This window comes from Phodopus roborovskii, unplaced genomic scaffold (assembly GCF_943737965.1).
Source record: "Phodopus roborovskii unplaced genomic scaffold, PHOROB, whole genome shotgun sequence".
Classification (NCBI taxonomy): domain Eukaryota; kingdom Metazoa; phylum Chordata; class Mammalia; order Rodentia; family Cricetidae; genus Phodopus; species Phodopus roborovskii.
In genome coordinates this window covers 30,416,724-30,432,127 of record NW_026126407.1, presented here as the reverse complement: position 1 = coordinate 30,432,127, position 15,404 = coordinate 30,416,724, and the positions used below count along the sequence as shown (strand labels likewise).

The 15,404-nt window shown below is 47.1% G+C and overlaps 1 protein-coding gene across 1 annotated transcript; it reads left to right on the top strand.

The window, feature by feature from the left end:
* Positions 1-1,963: 1,963 nt before the first annotated feature.
* Positions 1,964-12,936, top strand: Mgat1 (alpha-1,3-mannosyl-glycoprotein 2-beta-N-acetylglucosaminyltransferase). The gene is made up of 2 exons (XM_051180843.1): positions 1,964-2,037; positions 10,447-12,936. The coding sequence occupies exon 2, from the start codon at positions 10,570-10,572 to the stop codon at positions 11,911-11,913; it is 1,344 nt and encodes a 447-aa protein (XP_051036800.1). The 5' UTR covers positions 1,964-2,037; positions 10,447-10,569; the 3' UTR covers positions 11,914-12,936.
* The last annotated feature ends 2,468 nt before the right edge of the window (positions 12,937-15,404 follow it).

Sequence of the window (15,404 nt, the reverse complement as noted above, 5' to 3'; positions counted from 1 at the left end):
CTTTTTACACTCCTAGGGAAGTTACATTTGATCATTTTTCTTCACACTTTGGCACTAAGTGTGAGGGGCTGTAAGTCCCTTAACTCCTTTTTATGGGAAGTAAAAAGAAGACCAAGGTATAGAAAAACAGTGGCATTCTCTTGGCACATGCATGGGCTTGAGTTTGCTGTCACAGTCTGTGCAGTCAGCTAAACTGGAAACGGTGGCATGCACGTACCACACCCACATTCAGTCCACTTCACTGACGTGCCAGCCCTTTCCTCTACTTCAGGGCAGGATTCCAGCTGCTGTTACCAAGATTTCTCTGTTGCCCCACTGTGCTCTTGTCACATGGGCACAGAGCCATCTCAGCATTTCTCAAGGACACGTGGGTGCCAGGTTGGAAGCTGGAATGCCTGAATCTAAAATCTGGCTGTGGCTTATGACTTAACACGAGATCCTGTGAGTACACAGAGAGGTTAAGAGAACAATAGGCTGGAGGGAGGGTGACTCTACACCTGTTGACTACAATTTTAACTCTTCACCTGCCTACAGGCGCGATAAGACACTACCTACTTTCTACATAATTCCTGGTGTCATGTAGGAACAAGTTAGTGAACAGAATCACCCAGTAAACACATAAGAGTCCTGGGTAGCTTGGCTCTGAAAAACTTCAGCCAGTAGGTAGGAGTGTCTGGGGTTAGAGGGTGTCAAGTAATAAAATGGCAGTGTTCTCTGAAGTCACCTGCTGAACAATCTGTGGTTCCCTGCTCCCTAGTCCTGGGTGTACAAGGTGGGTGGTTGGATCCCAGGTTTATTCGAAGGGTCAGGTACAGCGATGTGGGCGATTGAGGCTGTGGTACAGAGGTGGGTGGACAGTAGGGATTCTCAGATTAACTCTGAATTCCAAAATGAACCAGCCAATGAAATCTGGCTTGCTCAGAGTGGCCTAGTATGCAGGACTCAGGATTCAGACTTCGGAAATTGTGCTCTAGGGCCACTGCTGACACCTAAGTCAGGCCCTGAAGCTCCTGGTCTGCATTTTTACCTCCCCCTCTCAGACTGCTTGAGGCTTTGAGGCTTTCCTTGCTGAGCACACCCTCCTTGTTCACCTGGGTGCTGATGAGTTGTCCCCGCCCCCTCTCCCCTCAAAGTCGCTACAGGTTTCTTTTACTTTAAAACAGAAAAGAATACAGACCTAGGCGCTCCCATCGTTCACCCTTAAGGTTACTACAGAAGCCTGTTTTTGATTATTTTCCTCCTTAGGGCTTAGTTTCACATGGTGCACAGGCCTATCTCTGGTTTCCCCACCCACAAAGAAAAAACAAAAAACAAGACAGTGGAAACAGCTGGTTCTTACTCTGCTTGGCAGCAGGTGTTTCCTCGCCAGCTTCCCTTTTGACACCTGGTCCTTGTTTCTTGCACACATTGCCTTCACCCCTCACCCCTCACCTTTCTCCAGCTCATACTCTGCAGCTTTCCTGGCTTAGGTATGGGGAATAGTTCCAGGTTCTTCGTGTTGGGTTTGGTGAACCATCTACTTAGGAATGTTCCATCAAATCCCACACCCGGCAAAGTCGGTGAAGCTGTAGACTCGTGGGCTGGGCTGCATAAGGGGACATTCTTGGGGAAAGTATGCACTGGACGAGGCCGAAGGTGTGAGTTGGATTGGTGTGAGTGGCATCTACACTCATAGTTGTGACTAGGAGAGGGAATGGGCCCCAAACAAACATCTCTGTTACCACTGTCTTTCGAAGTTGGGGGACCCGGGGAAAACCAGTCGATTAGGTCTTGATGGGTGATCGGGAAGTCAGAAGAGGCAGGCCCCGGAGGGAGGGGCCTGAGCGGACTCGCCCGTGGCAGGGCGGGGACCGACTGAGAGGGCTGGGGGAGCACCGCCCCGCCCTCCCGGAGAAGGGCCACGTTGCCCGCTGGCACGGCCCGGCGGGCGCCTCAGGAAGGCGGGCGAGACGGGACGCGGCCACGCCAGCGCCGGCGCTGGGTCTCGCCTGGTCCTGGGCGAGCCTGGTTGCAGGCGGGGACAGTTGGGAGGATCTGGTGAGCTGGGCCGGCGGAAGCCGGCGTCCACAGTCCTGGGGCTTGTCCCAGGAGGGGAAGGATCCCGGCCGAGGGAGGCCGCGCGGCCAGGGAGTCGGGTCTTAGTCCCGAACGTGTCCGAAAGCCCGGGCTGTTGAGGCGGCGAGAGTGGCGGGCCCACCCGGGGCTGTGCAGCACGCAGTCTCCCCCGCGCGGGCAAGTGGGAACTTAGCGCTCAGCGGTCAGGATTCCCGGCCTTCAGCTGCTGGAGGGAGGGCTGCTTCTCCGGGAGGGTACTGTTGTGAAACTCGGCTGGAAGGCAGTGCGGATGCGGAAGGGAGAGAGGTGGGGTCGCCCTAAGGGAGCAGGGGACTGGAATGGAAAGTGGACTTTTTCCAAGCCTCACCCAAGTCTAGGCTTCATAAGTTACTAGGGCTTGTTTTTGCTCAGCCATAAGGAAAATTTGACTTAATATTGAAATATGTAAATTGACAAAACTTTTTTCCCCTGGCCTCTTTGCTAATGTGTGTGGAACAGGGGTCCCCCAAGAGGTGCAGAGACACCCTTTTTACAAAATGTGTTACAGAGGGACTGTGACCCACCCGGTCGGTGTCTCCATGGAAGAGTGGCCTTAGGCTGAAGCTTCATTTTCATTAACCTTTGCTACTGTAATGGCTTTTGTGCTTGAGAACATCATTGGCCCGTTTCATTGTCTATTTTAATACTATCTAGACTAGAGCATCCTTGGTGCTGGGGTCTTCCTTCTTCCCATTTTTAGTCACCTCTACTTGATGTTTTAATATGGAGGTCACTAATAATGGCGGCATTACCTCCCTGTTTCTCTGAAGGCTCCCCCACAGTGTTCAAACTCTATGGCATGTGCAACAGGTTAAACTCAAAATTCATTTTCTACTTAGGTGTTAGGGAATCATCATTCTCATCCAGACATCAGGGACCTTGGAGATGATCAAAGTCAACTTGACTGTTTACAGATGAGGAAGTGACACAGTGGTTCCTCAAGTTACTGGTTCAGGGTTACAGAGCTTGTTCTGCTGGGCTGTGGGGCTGTCGTGCTCCTGTTGGTACCAGCATTGTGTTTCTCTCTCACCTTTTCTCCCAGGGTAGATACCCTGTAACCCTTCCCTCCTAGGTCTTACTCTACACACTTGAATTATTTAGCATATCGACTCTGACTTCTTTTCAGTTAGTTCTTCCTTCCCTCTGGTGCCTGGTACATCATACAAAGTATAACAACCAGAAAGTAATTCGCTTAGATAGCCATTGTCTGTGATGTGCTCTGGATTTTTAAAGCTGTACTTTTTATCATAGTGGGCAAAGCAGAAATAGACACAGTTCAGAGATATTCCTTCCATCTCAATACTTAATTTAAGGCTAGATATAACATTTGCTTTCCTGCCCCTGGTTGGAAGTTGACTATTTGCTGTTTATTTGTTGCTTAAGGAACACCTTTGGCAGTATGGATGGAATCAAAAACAAGCAAGATATGATAGTGTAAGCTTGTAATGCTAGAACTCACTGGCTGAAGCAGGAGGATCATCAGTTTTAGGCAAGCTTGTGCTACGTACACCTTCTTTTAGAAGGGAATTGCTGCTGGTCAGCCCTTCAGATGTGCATTCAAGTAGTCCCCATAGGGATTGCAAGAGCCACCTGGTATCCAACTGAACCTTCAATTTGCTGAGGCTCAATTCTCACCCCACCATGGTTCAGGCATTAATGTACTTGATGGTGTGGATTCGCCTGCTAATTTCCCAAAAGGAGTCCTAAAAACACTGGGAAAATGAAAGTCAGTTTTGAGTATGGACCTCACAAGCATATCTCATAAACAATGATATTAAGAACTTCTGTCAGGGGTGACAGATGTTCTGACTTTAAAAGGAAAATGGCGAACTTTTCTTGAGTGGCCGTGTTCATAAATACCCCATCCCACATGTCGCCATTTCACTTTGTCCTCTTCCCACTCATTGGTGGGATTTTCCATTTTCTCCCTCCCTTTTTTAAAATTTTTATGTGTACACATGTTTTGCCTGTATGTATGTTTATGCACCACTTGCATGCCTGGTGCTTTAAAAGGCTGGAATCAGAGCCCCTGGAATTAGACTTAGGGAGAGTTGTGAGCTGCCATCTGGGTTCTGGGAATAGAACCTGGGTCCTATGGAAGATCAGCCAGTGCTCTTAAAGCACCAAGTCAGCTCTCCAGCCTCATTTTCGTTTCTTAAGTATGGTAGGGGCCAGTAGTTTCCATGGACATAGAGTAAAACTGTGTTCATGAGAAGCCTGGCCCACATGGAAAGAACACATGATGGTGTTGGAGCCAGCTCTCCAGCCTCTGCCCCAGTTAACCTCAACATCAGACTACAGGTGTGTTAAGAAAACAGCCTTCTGCTGGAATCTAGCCCTCAGTGTTTGAGTCTTCGGCCTGAGGTCCTGACATATAGCAGAGACAGGACCTTCCCTCTGTGCCCATTTTCTAAAGTCTTCAACTATTGTTATTGGGTGAGGGACTAAATGATTGTTACAGTGTTAAGCCAGTAAGTTTTGAAGTAGCTTACTATTTACCAAAAAATACTGATAAGAAATGGGTGTGAGCAGAGCAGTCTTCAGACAGGGACCTGAGTCTAGCACGTAGAGAGGAGCACTTGCCCTGCTTATCAGATATTCTCTTCATTTTCTCATTATTTCAGCTACCAACTGCCATAATGAATCACCCCAAACTTACTGGGCTTTCTTGTAGCAGTCAGATTCCCTTTCACACTTACTTAGTGGTTGATTCTAGCAGTTGGCAGGAATGGTAGCTGAGCTTGTCAGCCGGGATCACGTAAAATGTCTTGTCTTGCTATGCAGCCCAGAGTAGTCTTAGTCGCTGCATTTCTCCTGCCTCTGCCTCCTGAGTGCTGAGATTACAGGTATGCTCGTCATACCCAGCTTTCTCGTCTCTTAGGCATGACTTATAGGAGTCACACACTACTTCTGGAGTCATAGGTCTCAGAATCAAAGGGAGAGTGTGTGCCCCTGCCCCATGGAGGGAGGCATAGCCATCATCTTTAATGAAGAGCTCCCAGGAGGGGATATGTGGCAGTCCTCTGTGGAAAGTGCAGTTCTTCCCTTTTGCTGCTGTTTGGATCTTCATTCTCCCTGATTTAGTTAACACCACACATGGTCCTTCATGCAGCCTCTCAGACTTTACACATGACAAGTAAGCAGTATAGCAGGTGTAGAGGACAGAGAGCCTCTCTTCCTAAGGAATGAGGTAAGAGATTCTGTTATAACATGGAGAGTGCAGAGGGAGAGTAGTCATGGGAAGGCTTGGTTGTATCTGTCTGAGATATTATAGGCCTAAAGAATGTGAATGTTTGTGGTGGAGAACTGGGTAACATTTCAGTAGCGGAGATACAACAGTGTGCAGAAGTAGTTACTGGGGAAATGGTCTTTTGAGGCTGTTACACAGGATCTGTGTCGTACATGGTGGAAATGAGGTTACAAAAGGATGCAAATCAGTTGTTGCAAAGCTCTAGCACCCACTCTAGCACCGAGTGGGAAGGGGTTCTTAAGCCTCCACCCCTGACTGAGGAACTATTGACAGCTGCTGGTTTTGGGGGCGGGGAGAGAATGGTTTTTTTTTTAAAGATGTGGCTCCTGGTAAGTGGTTCGTGTTCCAGTGGATGGCTCCATACCCATGAGTAGTATATGGGCAGCACATTGGAGTGCAAAACAAGAGGACAGAGAAGTTATATGTGGATTTGAACACATACTCCCCCCCCCACCCAGTGTATAATCAAAAGACATTGTATGAAATTCTCAAAGAAAACATTTTTCTGGAACACTTAACTCTGTTATAACAACAGTACATGATAATACGCCATGTTTACTTCTATGGCAAAATGTGAGTAGACACCCAAGTTGGATGGAAAATATAAATAGCCTCAGATTATATTAGATCAGATGCCACCAAATGAGGTGCTATGAGACTTTATGAATTTAGAAAACTGTTCTTCAGTGCATTATGGATTGGAAATAGTGGAGGGATTGTACATGTGTGTGGTTTCCACACTGAAAAGACACTTTTTAGGTTTCATGCACATTTGTAAGTTGAAGTTATAGCTTGACAGTGCAACGAGCTGATCCCATCCTTGTGTTGTCTTTTGCTGGTTTCACTGGTGTGCATGGTGATGGGGAGGTAGACTACCATGATCTGAAGGCATCAAAGAAGATTATCCTGTTGTTTATTTTGTTGTAAAGCTGCTACTGTTCTAAATGTACTATGAGTTATCTCATCCAGTTCTTAAAGCAACTTGCTGATTTATTCCATGATGGTTTCCATCTTAGAGGTGAGAAAATTGAGTCTTAGTGATGTGGAAAAACAACACAGCATGATGCCAAGCATTGCTTCTTGACTGCCTGGCTTCATTGTGTGTGTGTGTGTGTGTGTGTGTGTGTGTGTATAATGTATGTATGTATATGTGTATATATTTATTTATTTATATATGTGCCGTGTCCTTATGGTGTCTGAAAGGACTCAGAGCAGTGCTCCTGGGAGGAATTTGTCTACCTTACTGGCCAAGGCCAGACATGGCAACCACTATAGAGTACATCATTTGTGGTCAGTATGTGTTCACACACTACTAACATCCAGACATAGGGAATATAAAACCCTAACCCTGCCCTGGAGAATATATGGGAAAATAACACAGGGAATCTTGATGAGTCTCTGGAGAAGCAGGTAGGGCTTTGGAAGGGGAATTGCATGCTTCGTGGCAAAACAAGCAAGTGCTGTTGAAGAGTTCATAGGGAAGGACTGAGAAGGACGACAGGAAGGAATCAAGAGCCTAAGGGAGGTTTTCTCATGAGCCCTCTGGCCACTGTAAATGCTTATAGGCCTGCTGAAACTCCCGCTGACAGGCTTGCTTTGATCTGCATGCTAATGGGTGCATTGCACCTAGTTCAACATCTAGAGAAAATGAAAAGTCATTTGAAGGTAAAGTCACTTGGAGGTGATTTTTTTTTTTTTTGAGGTTTTGCCACCAGCCTGAAAACTTGCAGGAAGGTCTGAAGTGTCTCAGTGTCAATTCAAGGACACTCTACACCTCTCTTCCAGAAGACAACACTTAAGTTAATGAAGTTCTGTCTCTTTTTCCCATCCTTTTGTTAAAGACCTTTTCCTACTTAGTCACTTACTTAGAAAGCAGGAAGATGGGGGTACCCTGAAATCGTGGCCATTAGAATACAGGGGAAATTTCAACATTGACCACATTTTGAAGGGGAGTATAGGGGAACCTGGCAACTGGTACTACCCCAAGACTCTAGTATAATGAAGTAGAGATGTAATGCTACAGCTGAGTAGAAATGACCTAAGGTTTCTGTGAATACTGGCATTCTGGAACTGTGGGGGTGGTTGGTTTCTAGGAGGAAGAACAATGGCTGGGGCAGACAGGGCCTTGGGAGGATAGGACCCAGATCACAGGGCTTGTAGAGAGTAGATTGGGACCCAAGGTTTTCTTTTTTTTTTTTTAAAGCTAGGCCAAAGAACGGGTGTGAGTGCAGAAGAGGGTGAGTGAGACCAGGGGTTATTTTATTTTTATTTTATTTGTGCCATGGCCTCTTCAAGAGCCTGGCAGGAGCAGGTATGTGATTGAGGGATTCAAGATAAAACTGGTCATCTCTGACTGCATGTGTCCAGCTGAGGCAATGTAATGGATTAAGCTATTCAGATGGGGTCCATGTTGCCTTATTTTTTAAAGACACTTTATATGGAAATAGTACAAAGACATCTCAGGAATAAAATGGCCCTTCAGAGTGACATACAAATTCCCAAGTCCATTTGTTATTAATATTATGCCCCATTCAGCCTCTGTAGTTATGGTATTTTCCATTCTGAACTACTTGAGGGCATCTGCCATTGACCTTTGCCTCTAAATATTTCAGTGTGTATTCCCTAAGGATTGGGATGCTCTCTTATATACCTCAATAGATACCAGTTATGTTATATACTTTAACCTACTGTCTGTCAATTTTGCTTTGTATGATTAGTGTCTTAACATTTTTTTATTTCTGTAGTTATGTGTATGAATGTTTAGCCTACTTGTATGTATGTAACCCTTCAGAGGTTAGATGAAGGTGTCAAATTCCCCGTAACTGGAGTTGTGGATGGTTATGAACCACTTTGTGAGTGCTGGGATCTGAACCCTGGTCCTCTGCAAAAGCAACAATTGCTCTTAACCACTGAGCCATGTCCAGCCCCTTAGTATCTTTTTTTGTAGAAAGAGTGTTATTGACGTATAATTGGCATAGGGTAGATCAACACACCCACATACATACATACATACATACATACATACATACATACATACATTCATATCAACATACTAATCAAGACAACAAACATCTACTCACCCCAAAGTTTACTGATGTCCTCAAACCCCAAATTGAGAACTTAGGTTCTTCATTTGTCACTAAGAGACTTAAGACAGTTTTAATTTTTTTTCTTGCAAGTCTCATGAATAATATTTAATTTGCATTTTGCTTATGTTTGCAGTTGAACATTTTCTGATATGTGTAATGACAACTATATGTATTATTATGAGCTACCCATCCAGGTTCATTTTCTATAGAGTTTTCTGCCCTTTTTTTCCCTCTGTTATTTGAGATTCTTCTATGTATCTGTGGTTGATGCTGCAGAAGTTGCTCATTCTGTTCCTTCCCTTGTGCTGTTTTCTCATGTAAACGTTTTTCAGGTAGGGAGAAATAACTAGTTTGCTTTTGTTGCACCAATATTTTGAGTCAGACTTAGAAAGCCTTTCTCAGCACCCATGTTTTCTTATACACTTTAGTTTTTTTGTTTTTTTTTTAATTTGTTTGAATTTCTGGTATACTTGGAAATTATCCATATGTAGATGCAATTTTACATTTATATTTTTCCAAATTCTGTTCCATTAGCCTGCTTATTAATAACATAATCTAATTGCAGACCTTTAGGAGTTATTATTTTGATATCTAATTGATGTCACTCATCTTTGCAAATATTCTTGTGTTTGCTCATTCATGAGAGCTTTAGTGACATAATGTGTAGCTCCTTACAAAAGCATTTTTACTGAAGTAAAAAAAGGGTTATTGGATTATTATATTTTTCATATATATATTTCATACAGGCTTTTGAATGCTTAAGTTTGTTTTAAATATTTGTTTTCGTGGATTTTGCATGGGCTTTTTCTTCATTACCTCTTCTAATTATTTATTATTTGTGGAAATGTTAGTACATTAGTTGTTTTTAACCATTAATTGCTATATAACCGTGTTTCTAGAAACCCTTTCAGCATCAGCAAACAGTTTTACTTCAGTTGTTTGACTTGTATTGGCTGATTACTAACCATTGAGATGGGCAGCATGCCTTTTAAGATTATTGTGCAGATGCGTGCATCCTGCTTTGGTTGTATCCACCCTCTCTACCACCTTGTTTTACTTTCCCTTCTCATTCCTTCCTGACTCTCAGGTTCCTTGCCCTTCCCTGCATTGTTTGTTTTTGTCTTTTGAGACAGGGTTTCTCTGTGTAGCCCTGGCTGTTCTGGATTTGCTTTATAGACCAGGCTGGCCTCAAACTCAGAGATCTGCCTGCACCTGCCTCCCCAGTGCTGGGATTAAAGGTGTGCGCCACCACACCTGGTCCCTCCTCTATCCTCAAGTCTTTGCTTTGTTGTTGCTATTTGTTAATCACAATGAGAAAGTGTGTTATTTATTTTTTCATATCTGGCTTTTGATCAATACTGTCGACAGGATTGTGTTCTTTCTGGCTGAGTAATGCTCCATTGTATATCTGTACCATGTTTTGTGTATCTATCTGTTATTCCGTCACTGGCACTGAAACCAATTCTATAACTTGGATATTGTGGGTAGTGCCTCCATGAGCACGAGTGCTGTAGGCAGCCTGACTTTACTTCTGACATCATTGTATTAAACAGAATTACCAGACACAGAAAGGCAAACATTTTCTTTCACTGTTTCCTTACTACGTCAGGTATGACACTTGATTTTTTTTTTTTTTAAAAAATCAGTAATTTTATGGCAACTTGGCCTGAGGAATGGGAGTTAAATGGCCTTACCTCTCCCTCCTGAACTAGACTCTGGCTGAAAGACAGATGAGATCTGTCTGGTAGGAACCAGGACTTGGATTTTTCATTTTTTTTTTTTTTTCCCCTCAGTTCTCTTCCTTTAACATCTTTCTCTGGCTCCTTGTCAAACTAGCAGTTTTTCTGAGGACCCATTAGCTCATTTTGAAGTGAAGAGCATGCTGTATTCCTGCAGGCAACCGCCTTGCTTCCCCTTTCCCTCAGTTTCTCACTGGCGCCCATCCTCTCCCCTGTGGCATGCGGAATTAGACATACTTGAAGTAACGGTTGGTTTTCTCTCTCCTCTCTTTAGGTACATGGCTTCTTCCTATTCCCAGCCCAGAAGAATAGACCCTTAGGCTGGGGGAGGTGAGCCAGGCAAGGCAAAGGCAGCCTCGAGCCCTCCCATTGCCTGCCCTCCCCTGCGGAGGCCAGGATGCTGAAGAAGCAGTCTGCAGGCCTTGTGCTTTGGGGTGCTATCATCTTCGTGGGCTGGAATGCCCTGCTGCTCCTCTTCTTCTGGACACGCCCAGCTCCTGGCAGGCTCCCCTCAGACAGTGTTCTCGATGACGACCCTGCCAGCCTCACCCGTGAGGTGATCCGCCTGGCTGAGGACGCTGAGGTGGAGTTGGAGCGGCAGCGGGGACTGTTGCAGCAAATCAGGGAGCAACATGCTTTGTGGAGCCAGAGGTGGAAAGTGCCCACTGTGGCCCCTCCAGCCTGGCCCCGTGTGCCTGTGACCCCCTCACCAGCCGTGATCCCCATCCTGGTCATTGCCTGTGACCGCAGCACTGTCCGGCGCTGCTTGGATAAGTTGTTGCACTATCGGCCCTCAGCCGAGCGTTTCCCCATCATTGTCAGCCAGGACTGCGGGCACGAGGAGACAGCACAGGTCATTGCTTCCTACGGCAGTGCAGTCACACACATCCGGCAGCCTGACCTGAGTAACATCGCTGTGCAGCCCGACCACCGCAAGTTCCAGGGTTACTACAAGATCGCCAGGCACTACCGCTGGGCCCTGGGCCAGATCTTCAACAAGTTCAAGTACCCAGCAGCTGTGGTAGTGGAGGATGATCTGGAGGTGGCACCAGACTTCTTTGAGTACTTCCAGGCCACCTACCCACTGCTGAGAACAGATCCCTCCCTTTGGTGTGTGTCTGCTTGGAATGACAATGGCAAGGAGCAGATGGTAGACTCAAGCAAACCTGAGCTGCTCTATCGAACAGACTTTTTTCCTGGCCTTGGCTGGCTGCTGTTGGCTGAGCTGTGGGCAGAGCTGGAGCCCAAGTGGCCCAAGGCCTTCTGGGACGACTGGATGCGCAGGCCTGAGCAGCGGAAGGGGCGGGCCTGCATTCGCCCAGAAATTTCACGAACGATGACCTTTGGCCGCAAGGGTGTGAGCCATGGGCAGTTCTTTGACCAGCACCTCAAGTTCATCAAGCTGAACCAGCAGTTCGTGCCCTTCACCCAGCTGGACTTGTCATACCTGCAGCACGAGGCCTATGACCGCGATTTCCTTGCCCGTGTCTATGGTGCCCCCCTGCTACAGGTGGAGAAAGTGAGGACTAATGACCAGAAGGAGCTGGGGGAGGTGCGGGTACAGTACACTAGCAGAGACAGCTTCAAGGCCTTTGCTAAGGCCCTGGGTGTCATGGATGACCTCAAGTCTGGTGTCCCCAGAGCTGGCTACAGGGGCATTGTCACTTTCCAGTTTCGGGGCCGGCGGGTCTACCTGGCACCCCCACGCACCTGGGAAGGCTATGATCCTAGCTGGAATTAGCAGCACCTGCCTTTCCCTGCTGGGTCTCCTTGCGGTATCATGAGCTGAGACAGGCCCTGGGCTGTACCATCCTGTCAGGTTTCCCTCTTGGGTCTATATATCTCCTGTTTCTGTGTCCCCTCTCCCCAGTGGCATTCTAGTGCATAAATCATGATGAGGGTTGTACTCTATTGTTCGGGGAGTTATCAGGAGAACTATTGTGTGGTGTAGTTGAGGGTACTGAACAAGAAACCACTGTGTGGCATGGGGAGGCTTGGGCTTGCTGGGGCCAGGGTGTCCTGAGTTCTCTCCAAGGGCATCTGCAGAGAGCTTGGCAACTCAGCTCTCTTGAACAGGCCAGTTGGTCCTGACCTGGCTCCTGTCAATGAGCCCACCTTCTGTACCTACTCCCCCTTTCTCCACCTTCCCCCAGGGTGGGGCCAGGATATGGAAGAGAGGATTGGGTTTGTGGCCAAATGAGACTAACCAAAGGGGTTTCACTGTCAGGGTCAGATTGGAGGTGTTTAGTTGTCAGGGGCCGCTGCCTCCTGGCTTCTCTTATTGCTGACTCTCAGTGCTCTTCTCCTACAGCGGAGCAGTTTGTGGTTGGGAGATGGGAAGAGCTAGAGCCAGTTGTCAGGAAGGGGTCCGGAGGACAGCCTGTTCTCGGGCACCCTCCTTTTTGAAAGTCAGTTCCCTCTGCTTTTTAGGAGGGCTTGGTGCCAGCCTGGTGGAAGATGGGGGACTGACTTCCATGCCTCTTTTCCCCTGGGGTTTGGTGAAGAGGCTCCTCCCTGAGGGCTGGCTCTTGGTGGCTGTCTCAGAGCAAAGTGCACCTGTAGCTGAGACCAGGAGATCTCTGGCCCCAAAGCAGCCCCTGTTCTGCCTTCCCCAGCATCCCCACATCTCCCTCGCCAAGATGCAGGTAGCAGGTCGGAGAGAAATCTGTGTGTTTTTGTTTGTTGCCTGACCTTAGTTTCATGGAAGAAAATGGAATCTACAGAATTATTTTCAAAAATAAAGTAAAGGCTGAATTGTCTGAAATATATGTGTCTGTGTCCTAGGAAAGGAGGTAAAAAGTGGGGCGGGGCGTGGGGGGGGATGACAAAGGGAGAGAGTAAAGTCTACAGGAAAGAGCCAGACAGGTGAGAGCAAATGGACACCTTGAAGGAAAGCAAATGAGAAAAATAGGATGGATGGGACTGGGGGGAGTCAAGGTGGGGCCAAGTGGGGTAGCTAGGCTAGCCTGTGGGGAGGGCCCCAGGCAGCGTGACTGCTGTTAATCTTCAAGGGGTCTGGGAGTGGTCTGCAAAAATAACTTGGTGTCTACATCCTCCTCGGGGCTGTTTTCTGCTGTATGCCCTTTGCTCGCTCAGGCAGCATCTACTGGGCACCTCAGCAAGATGCCCATGAGTCCAGGGTTTGTAGTGGATAGGGCAGGCTGATTGTGACATCAGAATAAGACCGTTTATACTGACAGGCAGAGCATATCTGTCCCAACCTCAGTGTTTACTGAAATGTCACCCATATCACAATTAGCCCACTCTGAGAAGTGTGTGTGTGTGTGTGTGTGTGCACGTGCACGTGCACGTTTGCATGTTCATGTGTGTGCAGGTACACATATATACCTTTTTATGGAGTCCAAAGGTCAACCTCGTATCATTCCTCAGAATACTGTCCATGTTTTTGAGACAGGGTCTCCCACTGCAGAGAACTTACCCGTTATGCTAGACTGGCTGGCCAGTGAGCCCCAGGGACCCACCAGTCCACCTTCCCAGTGTCCCAGTGCTGCCACAACCGACCTTTTTACATGGGTCTGGGAGTAGAACTCGGGTCCTCTTGCGAAGCAAGAATTTATTAGCTGAGCTGCCTCCCAGCCCAAATTTTTTACAAAGTGATTCTTGAAAACCTTGGATCTGACTATATGACAATCAAATTTGGATCTGGCCAATAGTGGTAGAGATCACCAGGTAAATTCTGCCCAGAAGGGAAGAAGTGGGGCTTGGTAACCTCGGTTTGGGTTCAGGAGTGCAGATGAAAAAAAATGGAATCCGTTTCGCTCATCTTAAACTTTTACCTTGTGGTCTTGGGTGTGTTTCCCCTTGATGCTTTTAGATGGATTGTTTGACATCAGTTTTGATTTTGAAAGGAAGCTAGTCCATTGTTTGTAGCTACAGGCACAGGGCTGGGAGAGGAAACACATCATCCCTGACCACTGAGTGGGGAGTAGTTTGCCTGGACTTCATGCTCTCAGCACTTAATGTGTTTAGCAGTCACTGGCCAAATGCTGTGTTCTGAGCACTGCCCGTGTTGTGTTGCTGCTGTTTCAGCAGTGGAGACAGTCACAGTGGGGCTGAACTTGATCGGGGATGGTTGGGGCAGACCCAGCATTTGAATGGAATGTATGCTGTAAACAGCAGGTAATGGACCGTTCCCTTCTATCCTTTAGTGACTTCTTCCGCACCCCTCCCCAGCCTCATTTGGCCCTGAGACAGCAGGTGATGCTAGACTTCCAAAATGAGCAGCTGGTGGTCTCCTGGATGGAGCCTGCTGGAACCGCTTGGATGGTTGGTGGGTTAGAGTGAGTCCAGGAAACTGAACAGGAAGAGAAGGAAGGGGGTGACTTGAGGGCCGCTACAGCTGTCCAGAAACTTAAGAACAGCCTGGCTTTTCAGGTTTTCCTTGAAATGAGGAGTGCCTTTTTGAGATCTCTTCATATTCTGTTTGCTTTTGAAGTAAGCCCCCTCCCCGCCAATAGGCAGCTTCCTGCCTGTCAAGGCACCCTGGAGGTTCCTGTGAGCCTGGTTGACTAGGAACCCCGATGCTCAAGTGAGTGTGCCAGCTGGGAAACACCTTGGTGTCACACGCTGTAGAGTTCTGTTACCTTTCAGCTTAGAGAGTCCGTAGTCTTGAGGTCACCTCTGCCTCGGTGCTTTGCTGTGCCTCTGCTTTTGCCTCATCGGCTCTCCTTGGTCCACTTGCTGCCATTCCTCCCATGCCCATTCACCCTGATGGCTTCAGGACCGCCATCTCTGCCTTCCGTATGGCCTAGCCCCCTCTCCTCCAGGTCACATTGACATCTCATTTGGGGAGTGAGTCGCCCTGTGTAGACAGATGTAGTCTCTGTGGCAAGGCTCCTGAGTCTGCAGTGGACTTCCTCATCTCATCTGGCTCTTGTCCTGTGGGGCGGGTGGCCAGGAGAACTGAACCTCCTAGGGATGACCAAGAGTGAGAGGGTAATTGCAGCACTTGATCGAAAACCCCACTTGCAGAATGTCTTCTCCCCTTCATTACATATTTATTTTAGGAAGTCAAAACAGATTGCAATAATATCCATGCTTCTTTACCAGATTCATATTGTGGTGCAGGATCCTACCAGACTTCTTTCTCACACAAATAGAACGTTTACTTATCAACAAATTCATAAAGTTCTGCAAATACTTAGCTTATATAAGCTTACATAACTAATAAGTTTGTGTAATCTAATGCTACCCATATTTTTAAGAAATACG

What these genes read in the sequence shown, in the direction of transcription:
- Mgat1 (XM_051180843.1), top strand. Translation starts at nt 10,570, where the DNA reads ATGCTGAAGAAGCAGTCTGCAGGCCTTGTGCTTTGGGGTGCTATCATC.